General features: G+C 39.9%; 2 protein-coding genes across 3 annotated transcripts in view; both read left to right on the top strand.

Moving 5' to 3' along the window:
• Positions 1–6,018, top strand: part of LOC309969584 (cytosolic 5'-nucleotidase 1B-like) — a gene marked incomplete at both ends in the record, with an annotated part of 28,435 nt that extends 22,417 nt beyond the window's left edge. The window contains 2 exon segments of the mRNA XM_082851426.1: positions 5,687–5,840; positions 5,843–6,018. Coding sequence (XP_082707552.1) covers positions 5,687–5,840; positions 5,843–6,018 — 330 coding nt within the window.
• A 3,260-nt stretch (positions 6,019–9,278) lies between these two features.
• LOC309969844 (retinol dehydrogenase 14) lies at positions 9,279–14,237 on the top strand. 2 transcript variants are annotated; one of them, XM_082851839.1, is made up of 2 exons: positions 9,279–9,681; positions 13,006–14,237. In XM_082851839.1, exons 1-2 carry the CDS (start codon positions 9,298–9,300, stop codon positions 13,621–13,623), a joined length of 1,002 nt encoding a protein of 333 aa, XP_082707965.1. In that variant the 5' UTR covers positions 9,279–9,297; the 3' UTR covers positions 13,624–14,237. The 2 variants fall into 2 exon arrangements, with proteins under 2 accessions (XP_082707965.1, XP_082707964.1); XM_082851838.1 differs by having other exon boundaries at positions 9,279–9,690.
• Positions 14,238–15,864: the final 1,627 nt, after the last annotated feature.

The raw sequence follows: 15,864 nt of genomic DNA, 5'->3' as shown, positions 1-15,864 counted from the left end.
TTAAGAAAATTGAAATTGTATCAAGTATCTTTTCTGACCACAACGCCATGAGACTAGATATCAATTACAGGAAAAGATCTGTAAAAAATACAAACACATGGAGGCTAAACAATACACTACTTAATAATGAAGATATCACTGAAGAAATCAAAGAGGAAATCAAAAAATACCTAGAAACAAATGACAATGGAGACACAACGACCCAAAACCTGTGGGATGCAGCAAAAGCAGTTCTAAGGGGGAAGTTTATAGCAATACAAGCCCACCTTAAGAAGCAGGAAACATCTCGAATAAACAACCTAACCTTGCACCTCAAGCAATTAGAGAAAGAAGAACAAAAAAACCCCAAAGCTAGCAGAAAGAAAGAAATCATAAAAATCAGATCAGAAATAAATGAAAAAGAAATGAAGGAAACAATAGCAAAGATCAATAAAACTAAAAGCTGGTTCTTTGAGAAGATAAACAAAATAGATAAACCACTAGCCAGACTCATCAAGAAAAAAAGGGAGAAGACTCAAATCAATAGAATTAGAAATGAAAAAGGAGAGGTAACAACTGACACTGCAGAAATAAAAGAGATCATGAGAGATTACTACAAGCAACTCTATGCCAATAAAATGGACAATCTGGAAGAAATGGACAAATTCTTAGAAATGCACAACCTGCCAAGACTGAATCAGGAAGAAATAGAAAATATGAACAGACCAATCACAAGCACTGAAATTGAAACTGTGATTAAAAACCTTCCAACAAAGAAAAGCCCAGGACCAGATGGCTTCACAGGCGAATTCTATCAAACATTTAGAGAAGAGCTAACACCTATCCTTCTCAAACTCTTCCAAAATATAGCAGAGGGAGGACCACTCCCAAACTCCTTCTACGAGGCCACCATCACCTTGATACCAAAACCAGACAAGGATGTCACAAAGAAAGAAAACTACAGGCCAATATCACCGATGAACATAGATGCAAAAATCCTCAACAAAATACTAGCAAACAGAATCCAACAGCACATTAAAAGGATCATACACCATGATCAAGTGGGGTTTATTCCAGGAATGCAAGGATTCTTCAATATACGCAAATCTATCAATGTGATAAACCATATTAACAAATTGAAGGAGAAAAACCATATGATCATCTCAATAGATGCAGAGAAAGCTTTTGACAAAATTCAACACCCATTTATGATAAAAACCCTGCAGAAAGTAGGCATAGAGGGAACTTTCCTCAACATAATAAAGGCCATATATGACAAGCCCACAGCAAACATCATCCTCAATGGTGAAAAACTGAAAGCATTTCCACTAAGATCAGGAACAAGACAAGGTTGCCCACTCTCACCACTATTATTCAACATTGTTTTGGAAGTTTTAGCCACAGCAATCAGAGAAGAAAAGGAAATAAAAGGAATCCAAATCGGAAAAGAAGAAGTAAAGCTGTCACTGTTTGCAGATGACATGATCCTATACATAGAGAACCCTAAAGATGCTACCAGAAAACTACTAGAGCTAATCAATGAATTTGGTAAAGTGGCAGGATACAAAATTAATGCACAGAAATCTCTGGCATTCCTATATACTAATGATGAAAAATCTGAAAGTGAAATCAAGAAAACACTCCCATTTACCATTGCAACAAAAAGAATAAAATATCTAGGAATAAACCTACCTAAGGAGACAAAAGACCTGTATGCAGAAAATTATAAGACACTGATGAAAGAAATTAAAGATGATACAAATAGATGGAGAGATATACCATGTTCTTGGATTGGAAGAATCAACATTGTGAAAATGACTCTACTACCCAAAGCAATCTATAGATTCAATGCAATCCCTATCAAACTACCACTGGCATTTTTCACAGAACTAGAACAAAAAATTTCGCAATTTGTATGGAAACACAAAAGACCCCGAATAGCCAAAGCAATCTTGAGAACGAAAGAAGGAACTGGAGGAACCAGGCTCCCTGACTTCAGACTATACTACAAAGCTACAGTTATCAAGACGGTATGGTACTGGCACAAAAACAGAAAGATAGATCAATGGAACCAGGATAGAAAGCCCAGAGATAAACCCATGCACATATGGACACCTTATCTTTGATAAAGGTGGCAGTAATGTACAATGGAGAAAGGACAGCCTCTTCAATAAGTGGTGCTGGGAAAACTGGACAGCTACATGTAAAAGTATGAGATTAGATCACTCCCTAACACCATACACAAAAATAAGCTCAAAATGGATTAAAGACCTAAATGTAAGGCCAGAAACTATCAAACTCTTAGAGGAAAACATAGGCAGAACACTCTATGACATAAATCACAGCAAGATCCTTTCTGACCCACCTCCTAGAGTAATGGAAATAAAAACAAAAATAAACAAATGGGACCTAATGAAACTTCAAAGCTTTTGCACAGCAAAGGAAACCATAAACAGGACCAAAAGACAACCCTCAGAATGGGAGAAAATATTTGCAAATGAAGCAACCGACAAAGGATTAATCTCCAAAATTTACAAGCAGCTCATGCAGCTCAATAACAAGAAAACAAACAACCCAATCCAAAAATGGGCAGAAGACCTAAATAGACATTTCTCCAAAGAAGATATACAGACTGCCAACAAACACATGAAAGAATGCTCAACATCATTAATCATTAGAGAAATGCAAATCAAAACTACAATGAGATATCATCTCACACCAGCCAGAATGGCCATCATCAAAAAATCTAGAAACAATAAATGCTGGAGAGGGTGTGGAGAAAAGGGAACACTCTTGCACTGCTGGTGGGAATGTGAATTGGTTCAGCCACTATGGAGAACAGTATGGAGGTTCCTTAAAAAACTACAAATAGAACTACCATATGACCCAGCAATCCCACTACTGGGCATATACCCTGAGAAAACCAAAATTCAAAAAGAGTCATGTACCAAAATGTTCATTGCAGCTCTATTTACAATAGCCCGGAGATGGAAACAACCTAAGTGCCCGTCATCGGATGAATGGATAAAGAAGATGTGGCACATATATACAATGGAATATTACTCAGCCATAAAAAGAAATGAAATTGAGCTATTTGTAATGAGGTGGATAGACCTAGAGTCTGTCATACAGAGTGAAGTAAGTCAGAAAGAAAAAGACAAATACCGTATGCTAACACATATATATGAAATTTAAGAAAAAAAATGTCATGAAGAACCTAGGGGTAAAGCAGGAATAAAGACGCAGACCTCCTAGAGAACGGACTTGAGGTTATGGGGAGGGGGAAGGGTGAGCTGTGACAGGGCGAGAGAGAGTCATGGGCATATACACACTAACAAACGTAGTAAGGTAGATAGCTAGTGGGAAGCAGCCGCATGGCACAGGGATATTGGCTCGGTGCTTTGTGACAGCCTGGAGGGGTGGGATAGGGAGGGTGGGAGGGAGGGAGATGCAACAGGGAAGACATATGGGAACATATGTTTATGTATGACTGATTCACTTTGTTATAAAGCAGAAACTAACACACCATTGTAAAGCAATTATACCCCAATAAAGATGTTAAAAAAAAAAATACTATCCATGACCTTTCCCCAGAATCCCTCTAATTTTTCCAAGGAAAACTAATCTACTTCAGAGATAAGTAATAAAAAGAGAACTAGTACAGAACATATGCAAAGATACTATGAGAAAAAGGCAGACACAGAAGAGCAAAATCTAATAACAGATGAAGAACTCTCACTAGAAACAGTTGCCAAAGTATAGGTAAAAACTGCGACTAAACATTTACTTAAAAGAAAGTTGAGTCATAAAGTGGAAATCCCCCAAATCAGGGAAGAGATAATAAAATGTTAAACGGTAGAACTCTGGAAATAAGCAAATAGAAAAATAATATTTTAGAGAGAAAAAAGACAAAAATAGGTCCTAGGTAAAGAAAATCCAACATATGCAAAATTAGAATACCTGAAGAAAACACTGAAATTATGTTATGGGGGTAGGAGGATAGGGTTGTGTGTGGTAAATATAAAGATGCAAACATATCAAAATATAAGTCAAGAAAACATCCTGAATTATCAGAATATTTTAATGGATGCATTAAACTATTAAAGGTTAAAAACTAAAGGCCACATTATACTATAGGGAAATAGAAGAGAATGATCATCACTGAGACATGCCCTAGTAATATTATTTGACTTCAAAAATAAAGAAATAATTCTTTGGGCACACAAGTGGGGAAAAGAAAATCAAGCTGTCCCGAGTCTTCTCCACAGCAGCACTCAGTAGCAAAACACAGTGGAGCCCTACTTATAAGATCATGTGGAGAGGAAATATAAATCACAGATTCTATATCCAGTCAAAAGCTCATTCAAGTAAAAAGGAAACAGATCAACAGTTAAGAACATAGTATATTCTCAGGGATTATTATTTCCATAAGATATTCTTGAGAAAACTAATACAAGAGGACACATTTTGGCCAATATGTAGGTGACTACAAACACACAAAGGCACAAATGGGCATAGAATATATTTAACCATAGATCTAAAACTAAAACAACTGCAGGGATTAGAGTGACAGAAGAGAAAGCACATATTATATGCCCTAACAATGTAGAAATTATTTAACTATTAAAAACTGGAAAAATATGGAGGAAAAAGTTATAAGGAAGAGTAGGTGTACTGATATCTTCAGTTACAATAGCTGATCAAAGGATAAAATGTAAAGCTGAGAGACAGAAATATAAGAATCTTTAATAATTCAAATGCAAACACTGAGAAAGATGAAACAGTTAAAATCAAATGATTGAAGAAAAATAGAGGATAAGAGAAAGGTGAAGAAGTACCCTAATTTCATTATTTTTCATTATAAAAAATAATAGATCCTGGATTTAAAAAAATAGAGGTCTGAGGGTACTATAAAAAGTTATAAAGGTAACCAATAGAAGGAAATAATACAAACCTTCCTAAATGTTAGAAGAAACACACATACACACAAGTTCAAATAAAAAAGATAGTGAACAATCTTTTGAAATCTTTAAACGTGAAAAATGAAATACAAATTGTAATACAGAACCATTATCACATATATTTGTGATATCGATAAATAGAAATGGCCTAAAACTCAGCTTTTGTTTTAAAAATTAAGACTTTCAGATTGTATCACTTAGCAAAATCCAATTCTATGTTCTGTACTAGAGGTACAGCTAAAAGTAAGTGTTCAGAAAGGTTGAAGATAGAAGTGTGATGACATATAAAGTAACTGTAAATATAGAGAAGACTGGATTCAAGCCAAGAAGGAATTGAACAAGATAAAAAAGTACACTTTATAACGTTGAAATGTGCAATTCACAAAAAGTAAATCAAAAGAGTAGTGCTTTTGCTGATTAACTGAACTTTCAGAGTATCCCATTTTGCCATGGATAGTTTACGTCTGTTGCCCTGGTTCAACTTTTTATAGAAGCTTCTTTCACTCTTAAAATATCTGTGTTTAGATGATAAATTATATGGCCATCCTATGTTTTACTCTAGGAATGCAAGGATGGTTCCATACAAGGAAATATAATCACATAAATGCAAGGAGTTTCAGCATTGTATCACTGGTCTATACTGCATGTTTCATGCAGTATTATAAGTTCTTATAAACATCTGCTTTTTTAGCGTTCACTTCCTTTGGCTCACTGGATGACAGCTGTGACATATGTTCCTTTTACAGGGTCCCTTGAAAGGCTTTCTGGAAGATTTAGGCAGACTGCAAAAGAAGTTTTATGCCAAAGACGAACGGTTATGTTGCCCTATCAGGACCTACCTGGTTACAGCTAGGAGTGCAGCCAGTTCAGGCGCCCGCGTGCTGAAAACCCTTCGCCGCTGGGTCTAGAGATAGACGAAGCTCTTTTCCTTGCTGGAGCCCCCAAAGGTCCCATCTCGGTGAAGATAAGGCCCCACATCTTCTTTGATGACCACATGTTCCACATTGAAGGGGCACAGAAATTTGGCACCATCACAGCTCATGTACCTTATGGAATTAATCAAAAAGAGAACAATTAGGGATGGGAAGGGGAAGTAAAGCAGTGAGTCTGGTATTACGGAAGCCACATCTTGTGGATCTCTAGGGCAATTAGGTATTTCAGTAGATTAGACCTCAGAACTTTGTTCATTTGGAAAGGTTTTCTCTTGAGTTTTTTAAAACATTTTGAACTCTCAAGTTACCTTCAAGCTACTTCTCTTGGAGCTGTCAATGCTGCTGATGACATTGCAACTACCTCTGGGTGTAAGTCATAATGATGACTCTTTAGAATAATTTTAGAATGTGAATCCTTGAATGCTTAAGGGACTATGTCAGAAGCCTACTTAGTTTTACAAAGCATTGCTCATTTATGGATGTTGGTAGCTAGAATGAATCATTACCCATCATCATTATAGAATAGTGGGTCTTCACAAGTGGAAAGAGAAGGGTTAAGTACACTCTTGAAAACTGGAGCTTTTTAGTCTGTTGCCTCTGTGAACAGCCTTTTAATCAATGCAAAAATGAAAATACCACTCTACCTGCGTGAGTATTCCAATTTTGACATTGCTTATTCAGAAATAAATCAGTTATTCATACAGGTTACTTTCATCTAAGATGAGCTCCAGACAGAACCTCCTGGAAGGGTTCTTTGAAGCTTATTTCCTGAGTTCATTGCCTCTGGACTGATACAAGGCTTCATATTTGAAGTCTCTGGCTTTGGGCCCAGCAGGTAGTCCAATGTTTATATGGGGAAAAAAAGTCTTGGCTACCACTTCAAAATGTGACATGAAGTAAGTGTAGTATCCTAGCCTTCATTGTTGTCATTCTGTTGTGATTTTTGTTTTGTTTTCAAAAAAAAACATTGATTGGTTATTAACCATAATCTACTACATTAGGAACAACAAGCTGGTTATTTTCAGATGTTACCTCATTTTCTCATCAAACCAAACTTTCGTGACATAATATCAATATTATTACCTTCCTTTTTTTTAATCAATGAAGAACCTAAAATTCAAAAAGATTAAGTAGCTTGTCCAAGGATGTGCAGGTAATAAATGGTAGGACTAAGATTCAAATTTATATCTCACTTCAAAAGCTATATGCTGAAAAAAAAAAAAGAAAAGAAAAAGCTATATGCTGTCTATCTTCCCTTCCTCACACCCTGTCTTGGTCCTTCTCGTCCCATCTCCATCTCTACCCCACCCACATATAAATATTCCACCCCGGTTCTAGTTAAAGCATGCCACTGCTGACACACATCTTTTGATCTGCTTCCTAATTTGATGTAAGGCAGTCCCAAATATATCAGTCATGACACTTACTGAGTACCTACTGTTTTCTACGCATTCCCCAAGATAAAGGCCACAAGAGAGACTCAGACATAATCCCATCCTTTAACAATCCCTTAGAAGAAGTCAAATGTGCAAGCTCAAATAGCCAACACGAGAGGGCTGGTTGTCCTCAGTGTCAAAAGAGGGTCACACGCAAGGCTGAAGGAGAAATCTCTATGGTCTGGAAGTGGTCAGGAAATGTAGAGAACGGAGGTGGGCTTTGCAGGACAGGAAAGGTGTGGACGGAGAGAAAGGAAGAGAGGAAACGTGCTCCCGGCTCAGTGAGTGTAAGAGGCAGCTTCAAGTTACAGATAGGATAGAATAAAGGCCCCTGCCATGATTTCTGTTCCTGGTGCCTTGTCTAATCCTCAGTGAGAGTGCTCCTCCCACCTCTGAGCTGCATTCTCAGCACTCATAAGAATCCTTCTTCTGGCATTCGACCTCTTGGCTGTTTGTACTATGCCTTTTTGTTGCATGTTATATCCTTCCCAAATACAAGGGAGTGGAGGAGAGTTTATCAAAATCATCTAGGGAGTTTATTTCAAACTACAGAAGTTGTGTGTCTCTTCTTTTGTCCTGAAGATTCTAGAATGGGGGCTGGGGCAGGAGGGGTCTCTGGACCACACAGTAAGCACCCTGAGGGCAGAAATGGTGCCCTATTTCTTCGTGACTCTCGCAGGGCATAGGGCCTGGCATGTATTGGATGGGTGAGTAGATGAACGTATGACGACTTAAGAGTAGCTTGGTCTGGGCTTCCCTGGTGGCGCAGTGGTTGAGAGTCCGCCTGCCGATGCAGGGGACACGGGTTCGTGCCCCGGTCCGGGAAGCTCCCACATGCCGCGGAGCGGTTGGGCCCGTGAGCCATGGCCGCTGAGCCTGCGCGTCCGGAGCCTGTGCTCCGCAACGGGAGAGGCCACAGCGGGGAGAGGCCCGCGTACCGCAAAAAAAAAAAAAAAAAAAAAAAAAAATAGTAGCTTGGTCTAAAGTTTGAAGTTTGCAGCTTGAAGATGGATCCCTGTGGCAATAACCCGATATTTCTGAAGCATTTTACAGTGTAAAAAGTACCTTCCCTTCCTTGTTACATTTAATATTCTCCGGGAGGGAATGGGGAAGACGCTTGTGAACGAGCCTGCTCAGAAGTCTATGTATACAATAAGTCCACGCTTTTCCCAGTGTATCTCCACCACTGTCAAATAAGACCATTTGAGAATGCCTTTTTATATATGGATCAAGGCCACAATGGTCTAACATTCTCAAACCGTGGTCCCCAGATCACCTGCCTCAGAATCACCTGGGAACTTGTTAGAAATGTACATTCTCAGGTTCCATTTTGGACTCTAATGAATTTGAAACTGGGTCCTGAAATTTCTGTTTTTACAGGTCCTGCAGTTGATTCCAATGCAACGCTAAAGTCTGAGAACCACTGGTCCATTCCTATTTCTAACTGATTCATGTCGCTAAGTTCTTAGCGTCAGCTGTGGGAAAAAAGAGCCTCTCTTCAGACTTTCGTTTGGCAGGGACCATTCTCCAGAGGATGAAGGTAAACTGAACTGAGGGTTAACAAGTCCCAGGCGCCCTTAACGGAAAACACACTAAGCCAGCCCCGAAGTGTGGGATTTGTAAAGCAGCCTATAAAGAGACTTGTAAATTCAAAGAACTCATTAGGCATTTCCACGGGGAAGGCCACCACCACTCTGGGATTTCTATGGGTAGGGACCTCAGGACCCTGAAAACCCGGGGCCGTGCTCACCCTTCTCTCAGGCTGGGAGCCGGCTCCACCGAGGAGCCACACAGAGCGCTGTCCTCTACTAACCAATCAGGTGCCCTCAGAAGGGGGACTACAAATCCCAGCATGCCCCACGCCGCCGTCAGGGGACGACAGGCCGCGCCACCAGCGTTCTTTGCGTACAGGGGGCGAGCTCAGACCCGGGCGCGCGGCGACCCCGGAAGTCCAGCGCAGGCGCAGGTGGGCCCTGGGCCCGGGCGGCCATGGCAGTGGCTACGGTGGCGGCGTTACTGGCCGCACTGGGTGGGGCCCTGTGGCTGGCGGCCCGGAGGTTCGTGGGGCCCAGCGTCAAGCGGCTGCACCGAGGCGGGGACTCCGGCGTCATGCACGGGAAAACAGTGCTGATCACGGGTGCGAACAGCGGCCTGGGCCGCGCCACAGCCGCCGAGCTGCTGCGCTTGGGGGCGCGAGTGATCATGGGCTGCCGGGACCGCACACGCGCCGAGGAGGCGGCGGTTCAGCTCCGCCGCGAGATCTGCCAGGCTGGGGGCCCCGAATTGGGGCCTGACTCCAGCGGGGCCGGCGAGCTCGTCGTCAAGGAGTTGGACCTCGCCTCGCTGCGCTCCGTGCGCTCCTTCTGTCAGGAGGTGCTCCAGGTGTGGGGCTCTGGGAACCTGCCGGAGATCGGGGACTGGCTAGGGGCTTCGGCGGGCGAGGCGGGGCCTGGAGGCCCCGGGGGCTGAGCCGGGGAGGGGACCGCCCATAGTCGAGGGAGGGGGTGTGAGCTTGGGAATGATTCGGGCGGCTTGGGAATTGAAGGCTGGAAAAATTGGTAGGACAGTCTTCTGTCTTCCAAGAATGTTGAGAAAGAAAATGGGCCCAAGAGAAAAATAAGCGAGTTTCTGAACATTTCCTCTTGCCATGTGAGGACAGCTCAGGAGGAGATCCGCCAGGTCCCTGGATTGTTTTTCCTGTGTCCAAAGTGAATGTGCACCAAGCCATCTCTCAAAGAGCCTGAGAGCACATAGGGGACGCTGCTAGACAAGGACCTTGGAGCAATTTCCCCCCCCCTGCTAGGGTAGGAAGTTTAGCTTTCTGCCACCAGTGAACTCATGAGCAGTATTCTTAACCATACTCTGGCCTAACTTCCAAATAGACTTGGAGCTTGGAATGCCAGTGGTCATGTGCTCTAAATGGGGACAGAAATAAAAGTAATATAATACCTAGCACTTATTGAAAGTTTCCTGTGTGCCAGGAGCTGTTCCAAGTATTTCAGATATATTTTTCTTAACTTTTAATGAAATTAAAGTGACTTTGACTGCCCTTGTCATCCAGTCTTCACAGTAACCCTGTGAGGTAGGCATTGTTAGCCCCATTTTACAACGTAAGGCCACTAAGGCCTAGGTAGGCTAAGTAATTTGCCCACGATCTTTCTCTAGAGCCCTTGCTTTTAACCCCTATATAGTACTTCTGCTGCCTGCCAGTGAGGTAGAGGATTTCTTTGTTTAGATAGTTCATCCACTGAAATGGATGTCCTCTGCTGAAATTGAGGTAGAAGGGTTCCCTGCAGAGGTGACTTGCAAGAGGGCATTCAGAAGAGTGATGTTTAAAATTAGCTGGCATAGAAAAGGAGCCTATAGGAAAAGGAGTCTCCTGAGTCTAGAACAGAAGTTCCCAAACTTTCTAATTTTTTTCATGATGCCCTTAGGCCAAACAAATATCTAACAGCTTATTCATTAAGCAGTTAGATCCAAACAACCTAATAAGTATTTATGTAACAACTTAGTAGCTGTTTGAAACAAAAACACACATAGCATAAATGAAAGAAAAAACGATTTTTATTTCATTTTTCAATAACTATAATTATTATAACCATAAGTATACTAATGGGAAATGTGCATCTGTTGTTCCCTGTACCAGCTTGTCAAACTTTGGAATCAGACTGACCATTGCCACCCTCATTTCTGTTCTATGTTGACTTTTAACATTGTACTTGCATTTCATTGCAGCAACTACTAAACACTCAGCTTTGCAAAGGTAGGACATCATGAAAAGGAATATAGCACAATAAAATGTTGAAGGTGTGAACCACTTGGAGCTTGGTAGTTTTTGAGATGTTGAGCAGAGTATCATTTTGTTTCCCTCGAAAATTTAAAATACTCCAAATCACCCTGAGAGTTTCCTTGTGACTCTCTAGGGCAACTCGATACACAGTTGGGGAGCTGTTGCAGATCCAGAGAGTTTTGGTTTGTTTTGCCGTTATGACCAGTATTTCATTATCAGGTTTAGAAATAAGAAGTAATAGTGTACAAGAGATGTTGGGAGAATCCAAAGTGCATCTTCCTATTCAGTAAAAATGTAGATGGGACTGGGTATACTTATTCCTTGATACCTATGGTTTCTCACTACTTTGGCCACTTGACAGAACCAATTAAAAGTTAAGGAGATAAAGAGATAACTAAGTTGTCCTTGCTTCTAAGTATGTATTAAGTTCCTTCCTGGCTCTGAAGTTCAGTAGTTCAGTGACTATAACCAGAATTAAAAAAAAAAAAAAAGGAAGTGTAAATTTCCCACAGGTTGGTATTCTTGGTATTTACGCATTTATCTTCTAGAACTTAAAAAACAGTAAATGATACAGTCTTAAAATAACACAAGCCCAGCAAAGAATGATGGCTCAGAAATGATTAATACAGGAAACTCTTCCAAAGGATTACTGAAAAGAACACTCCTTTCTTTCCCCCACGGGTGAACTTTTGCCTTCTTTTTGAAGTTGACTATTGGAAAAGCAAAAGGTGCTGAGACACACAGAATGAGAAATAGTTAATCCACTGACAGGTAGGCTTTGATAACAGTTGTGAAATTTAACACATTCTTCTTTTCACTTAATTTGGCAAAAGGGCCAGTGATATTTGAAATTTGACCTCAGATTTATTTGTGGGTCATCACTGTGTCTTTACACCTAGAACACGTTGTACATTTCTTTTTCTCTGCCCATCAAAAGAGACAGGAAGGGACAAGGGAAAACCAACTAAATGAAGTAAAGAATGAAAAGACTTCCATTTGAGGACAGTCTAAATTTTAGGACTTTAATCTGGGAAGATGCAGGAGGATATGGTCAAAGTGCAAAATTCTGACTGTATAGATCTCTTAAGTTGGGGGCTCCTCGAAGCTTGAAAGAGGTAGATTTCATATCGGGGAAAAAAGAACTGTGAATTCTAGAGTCGTAATAGAGGTTAAAGGTATTTGTTGGGCAGACCTCCTCTGTGAAGTCTCCTTTGCTGTTATTGTGAGACTTAGTATGTATGATTCATGGTTTTGTTTCTGATATGTTTATACTACCTGTTTAATATTTTTCTTAATGTTCCGTTGATTTATTCATGTTCTCTCCAGTCTTAATTTGCATCCCTCACCCTCTCTATTGCTTGTCCCATTTTTAAGGAAACAACCTGGAGTTGCTCCATTCCCATGGTGACATTTATTATTAGAAAATTACAGAATAAAACAATCCTAACTTGCCCCTGGCGTTGATACTAGTAGCTCTGGGAATAAACAATGCTGACCTGTCTTCTGTAGTTCCACTCTCTAGCTCACATTGAATGTCTAGCTATGGTTTGAAAATCCCAATTAGAAAAGCAGTCTAGCTTACTAATTAACAATAGGGCCATTGGTGTCAGATTTCAACTTCAGGTTTTTGTTTGCCACTTAGGAGCCCTGTGATTCTGGACAAATCACCTAACTCTGGTGCTTCAGTTTGCTTATAGAGTTGTTGAGAGTAGATGAGATAACATGAAAAGCACCAGGTCAGGCACACAAGTCATTGTTGTCGTCGTCTTCTTTTCTCTCAATTGTTGAAAACTCATAGAGACGTTTTTTGGAATTTTAGTAGTTTGCAGGAATTGTTTAAAATTTTATTTTAGGCACATTTAAGGCCTGTGTTCATAACTCTGCCATTCTCTTTTTGCCATTTGAAGGAAGAGCCTAGACTGGATGTTTTGATCAACAATGCAGGCATCTTCCAGTGCCCGTATATGAAGACTGAAGATGGGTTTGAGATGCAGTTTGGAGTGAACCATCTGGGGCACTTTCTACTCACCAATCTTCTCCTTGGACTCCTTAAAAGTTCAGCTCCCAGCAGGATTGTGGTAGTTACCTCCAAACTTTATAAATACGGAGACATCAACTTTGAAGACTTGAACAGTGAACAAAACTATAATAAAAGCTTCTGTTATAGTCGGAGCAAACTGGCTAACATCCTTTTTACCAGAGAACTAGCCCGCCGCTTAGAAGGCACAAATGTCACTGTCAATGTGTTACACCCTGGCATGGTGCGGACCAACCTGGGAAGGCACATACACATCCCACTGTTAGTCAAACCACTTTTCAATTTGGTGACATGGGCTTTTTTCAAAACTCCGCTAGAAGGTGCCCAGACTTCGATTTATTTAGCCTCTTCCCCTGAGGTAGAAGGTGTGTCAGGAAAGTACTTTGGGGACTGTAAAGAGGAAGAACTATTGCCCAAAGCTATGGATGAATCTGTTGCAGGAAAACTCTGGGATGTCAGTGAAGTAATGGTTGGCATATTAAAATAGGAACAAGGAGTGGAAGAGAGCTGTTTGTAAGACTGGATGTCAGCTCTGTCGTTTTAGGTTTTTTTTTTTTTTGACTACTCCACGTGGCTTGCGGGATCTTAATTCCCCAACCAGGGATCTAACCGGGGCTCCCAGCAGTGGAAGCGTGGAGTCCTAACCACTGGACCGCCATGGAATTCCCTGGATGTCAGCTCTATCTTTGATCAGGAATGGTGTGGCTTGGGCACTTGCTGCTTGAAGATGCAATTTTGGTTTTACCATAGTACTGCTAAGAGGTACATAGAGATATTTTGAAGTTACTAAAAAGTTATTTTTTGGAGAACATAAAATTTCAGAAAAGATGTTTTAAATATATATAATAAGCATATCAATGATTATAATGAGTGATATGGTTATAATATATTTTAAAATTATAATTGAACAAGCATGGATTACAAATATTAAAGAATTCAGGGACTTGAAATAGATACGTTGAGAAGTTTTTCAAATATCTTTGAGTTTTATGGTATGTTTAAAGTGTTAAGTGTTTTAATGATAATACTGGCTTTTGTGGGGAAATAATATGCATGGTGTGAATGCACAATTCTTACTTGGAATAAATTTACTGATGCAAATTCTTATTTGTGTATTCCTTTAGAAGTTTCTCTGAAGTTAGTCCTTTATCATCTCATTAGCCTCTACTGATCTTGGTATGCCCAGTGCCTTTTCTTCCCACATATCTTGCACACTGCTTTAAGAAGTAGTATTTCTAAAATCCAAATCTGTGTCACAGTGTCATGTCCCTGCTTAAAAACTTGTGGTGGTTTCCAGTTGCCCATAACTGGGTTTCCAGCCTTTTTTCTTTCTTTTTTAAGCTGCAGAATGTTTTTCTTCAAGAGAAGTCTTATTCAAATGTAGAAGCTGGAGGGTATAATAGATCATAGCAATGCTGTGAGGATGGAGTCTTCCAAGGCTATTTCTGAAGGGACTTTGTGCAATTCAGTAGTTTATAAACCATTTCTATTTAAACATTTTAGTATATTTTTGAGACTCCCCATGAACTGGCCACATGCTTACCTTGTACTCTTACACGCAGTGCTGTCCAGTAGAACTTTCTGCAATGATGGAAATAATTCTGTCTGCACTGTCCAATATGGTAGACTCTAGACACCTGTGTTTATTGAGTACTTGAAATGTGACTGAGAACTGATTTTCTAATATTAAGGTCAATTTAAATTTAAATAGGCTTAGTTACTAACGTCTTAGACAGTATATCTCTACTCCTTTCATTGTATAACCCAGTCCTCAATATGGACCAATCACCCACTTGCCTCTGGGCCTTTCCTTATATTGTTCTTTCAATCTGGAATATCCTTCTCTTTTTTACTGGGAATATTCCTTAGCCTTTAACATTCCCTTCAAGTGTGTTCCTTTCCTTAATATCTGTAGGAGGATCCAATTCTCACTCTACTTATTTTTCATTGATCTTGGCAGATTTACTAGGAATTTAGTGCACTAATTATTTGTTCACAGCTCTAGCTAGACAATTGCAATAGGAATTATCCAAGGATAGATTATATTCTTACTAGTTTTCCTTCCTCAAGAGTCAGATACAGTACCTGACACAGTAAATACTAATGTGTGAGTAAATAATAAGTCAATGGTGGTATACATAAAAATCATTGAGTAAGTAGGAATATTGTAGGCATCAATAGTAATTTTAAGTATTTGTTTTAACCATCTCATAATATTGACAAAAGGAATTATGACTGTAAAGGATAGACAACTACACAGAATTTAATGGCCATTTTGGTCAGGAGTAGTCCTTGATTGGTTATCATTTTTAAGACTGTAATATCTGGTTACCAGTATCAGTTCTTTCTAAGAATGGCAGGATCTTGGCAAATGGTATAGAAGGTCTGTTTTCTATTAGAGCATTGGGTTGTGAATATGAGAAACACTTAGTGTTTGTATCATCACAGGTGTGTCATTGCAGGTGTAGTCATTATAGCTGCATCATATTCTTTGAAACTTATTTTTAAAAAATAATCCTACAAAGAGACCTGCTGAATTTAGAAATATGGGCAGGAAATACATCAGAATGCAACCTGGAAAAATGGAAGCTAATAAATCTGTCCACACCTCGACTTCATTAAAAAGGAGCCTTTTTTTTTTTTTTTTTTTTATTTAATACCATCTTTTCTGGCTGCATTTTGATACCTGATGCTTTTCAGGGGATTTGGGCCTTTTGTGAGAGTTGAG

This window comes from Leucopleurus acutus (genome assembly GCF_964270905.1).
Source record: "Leucopleurus acutus genome assembly, chromosome: 12".
Lineage (NCBI taxonomy): Eukaryota > Metazoa > Chordata > Mammalia > Artiodactyla > Delphinidae > Leucopleurus > Leucopleurus acutus.
This window is presented reverse-complemented; position numbering and strand designations above follow the sequence as displayed.

Excerpts from the sequence above, each read along its gene's own strand:
- LOC309969844 (XM_082851838.1), top strand. The coding sequence starts at position 9,298 with ATGGCAGTGGCTACGGTGGCGGCGTTACTGGCCGCACTGGGTGGGGCC. Across the intron at positions 9,691-13,005 it reads TCTGTCAGGAGGTGCTCCAG|GAAGAGCCTAGACTGGATGT; the intron begins GTGTGGGGCTCT and ends TGCCATTTGAAG.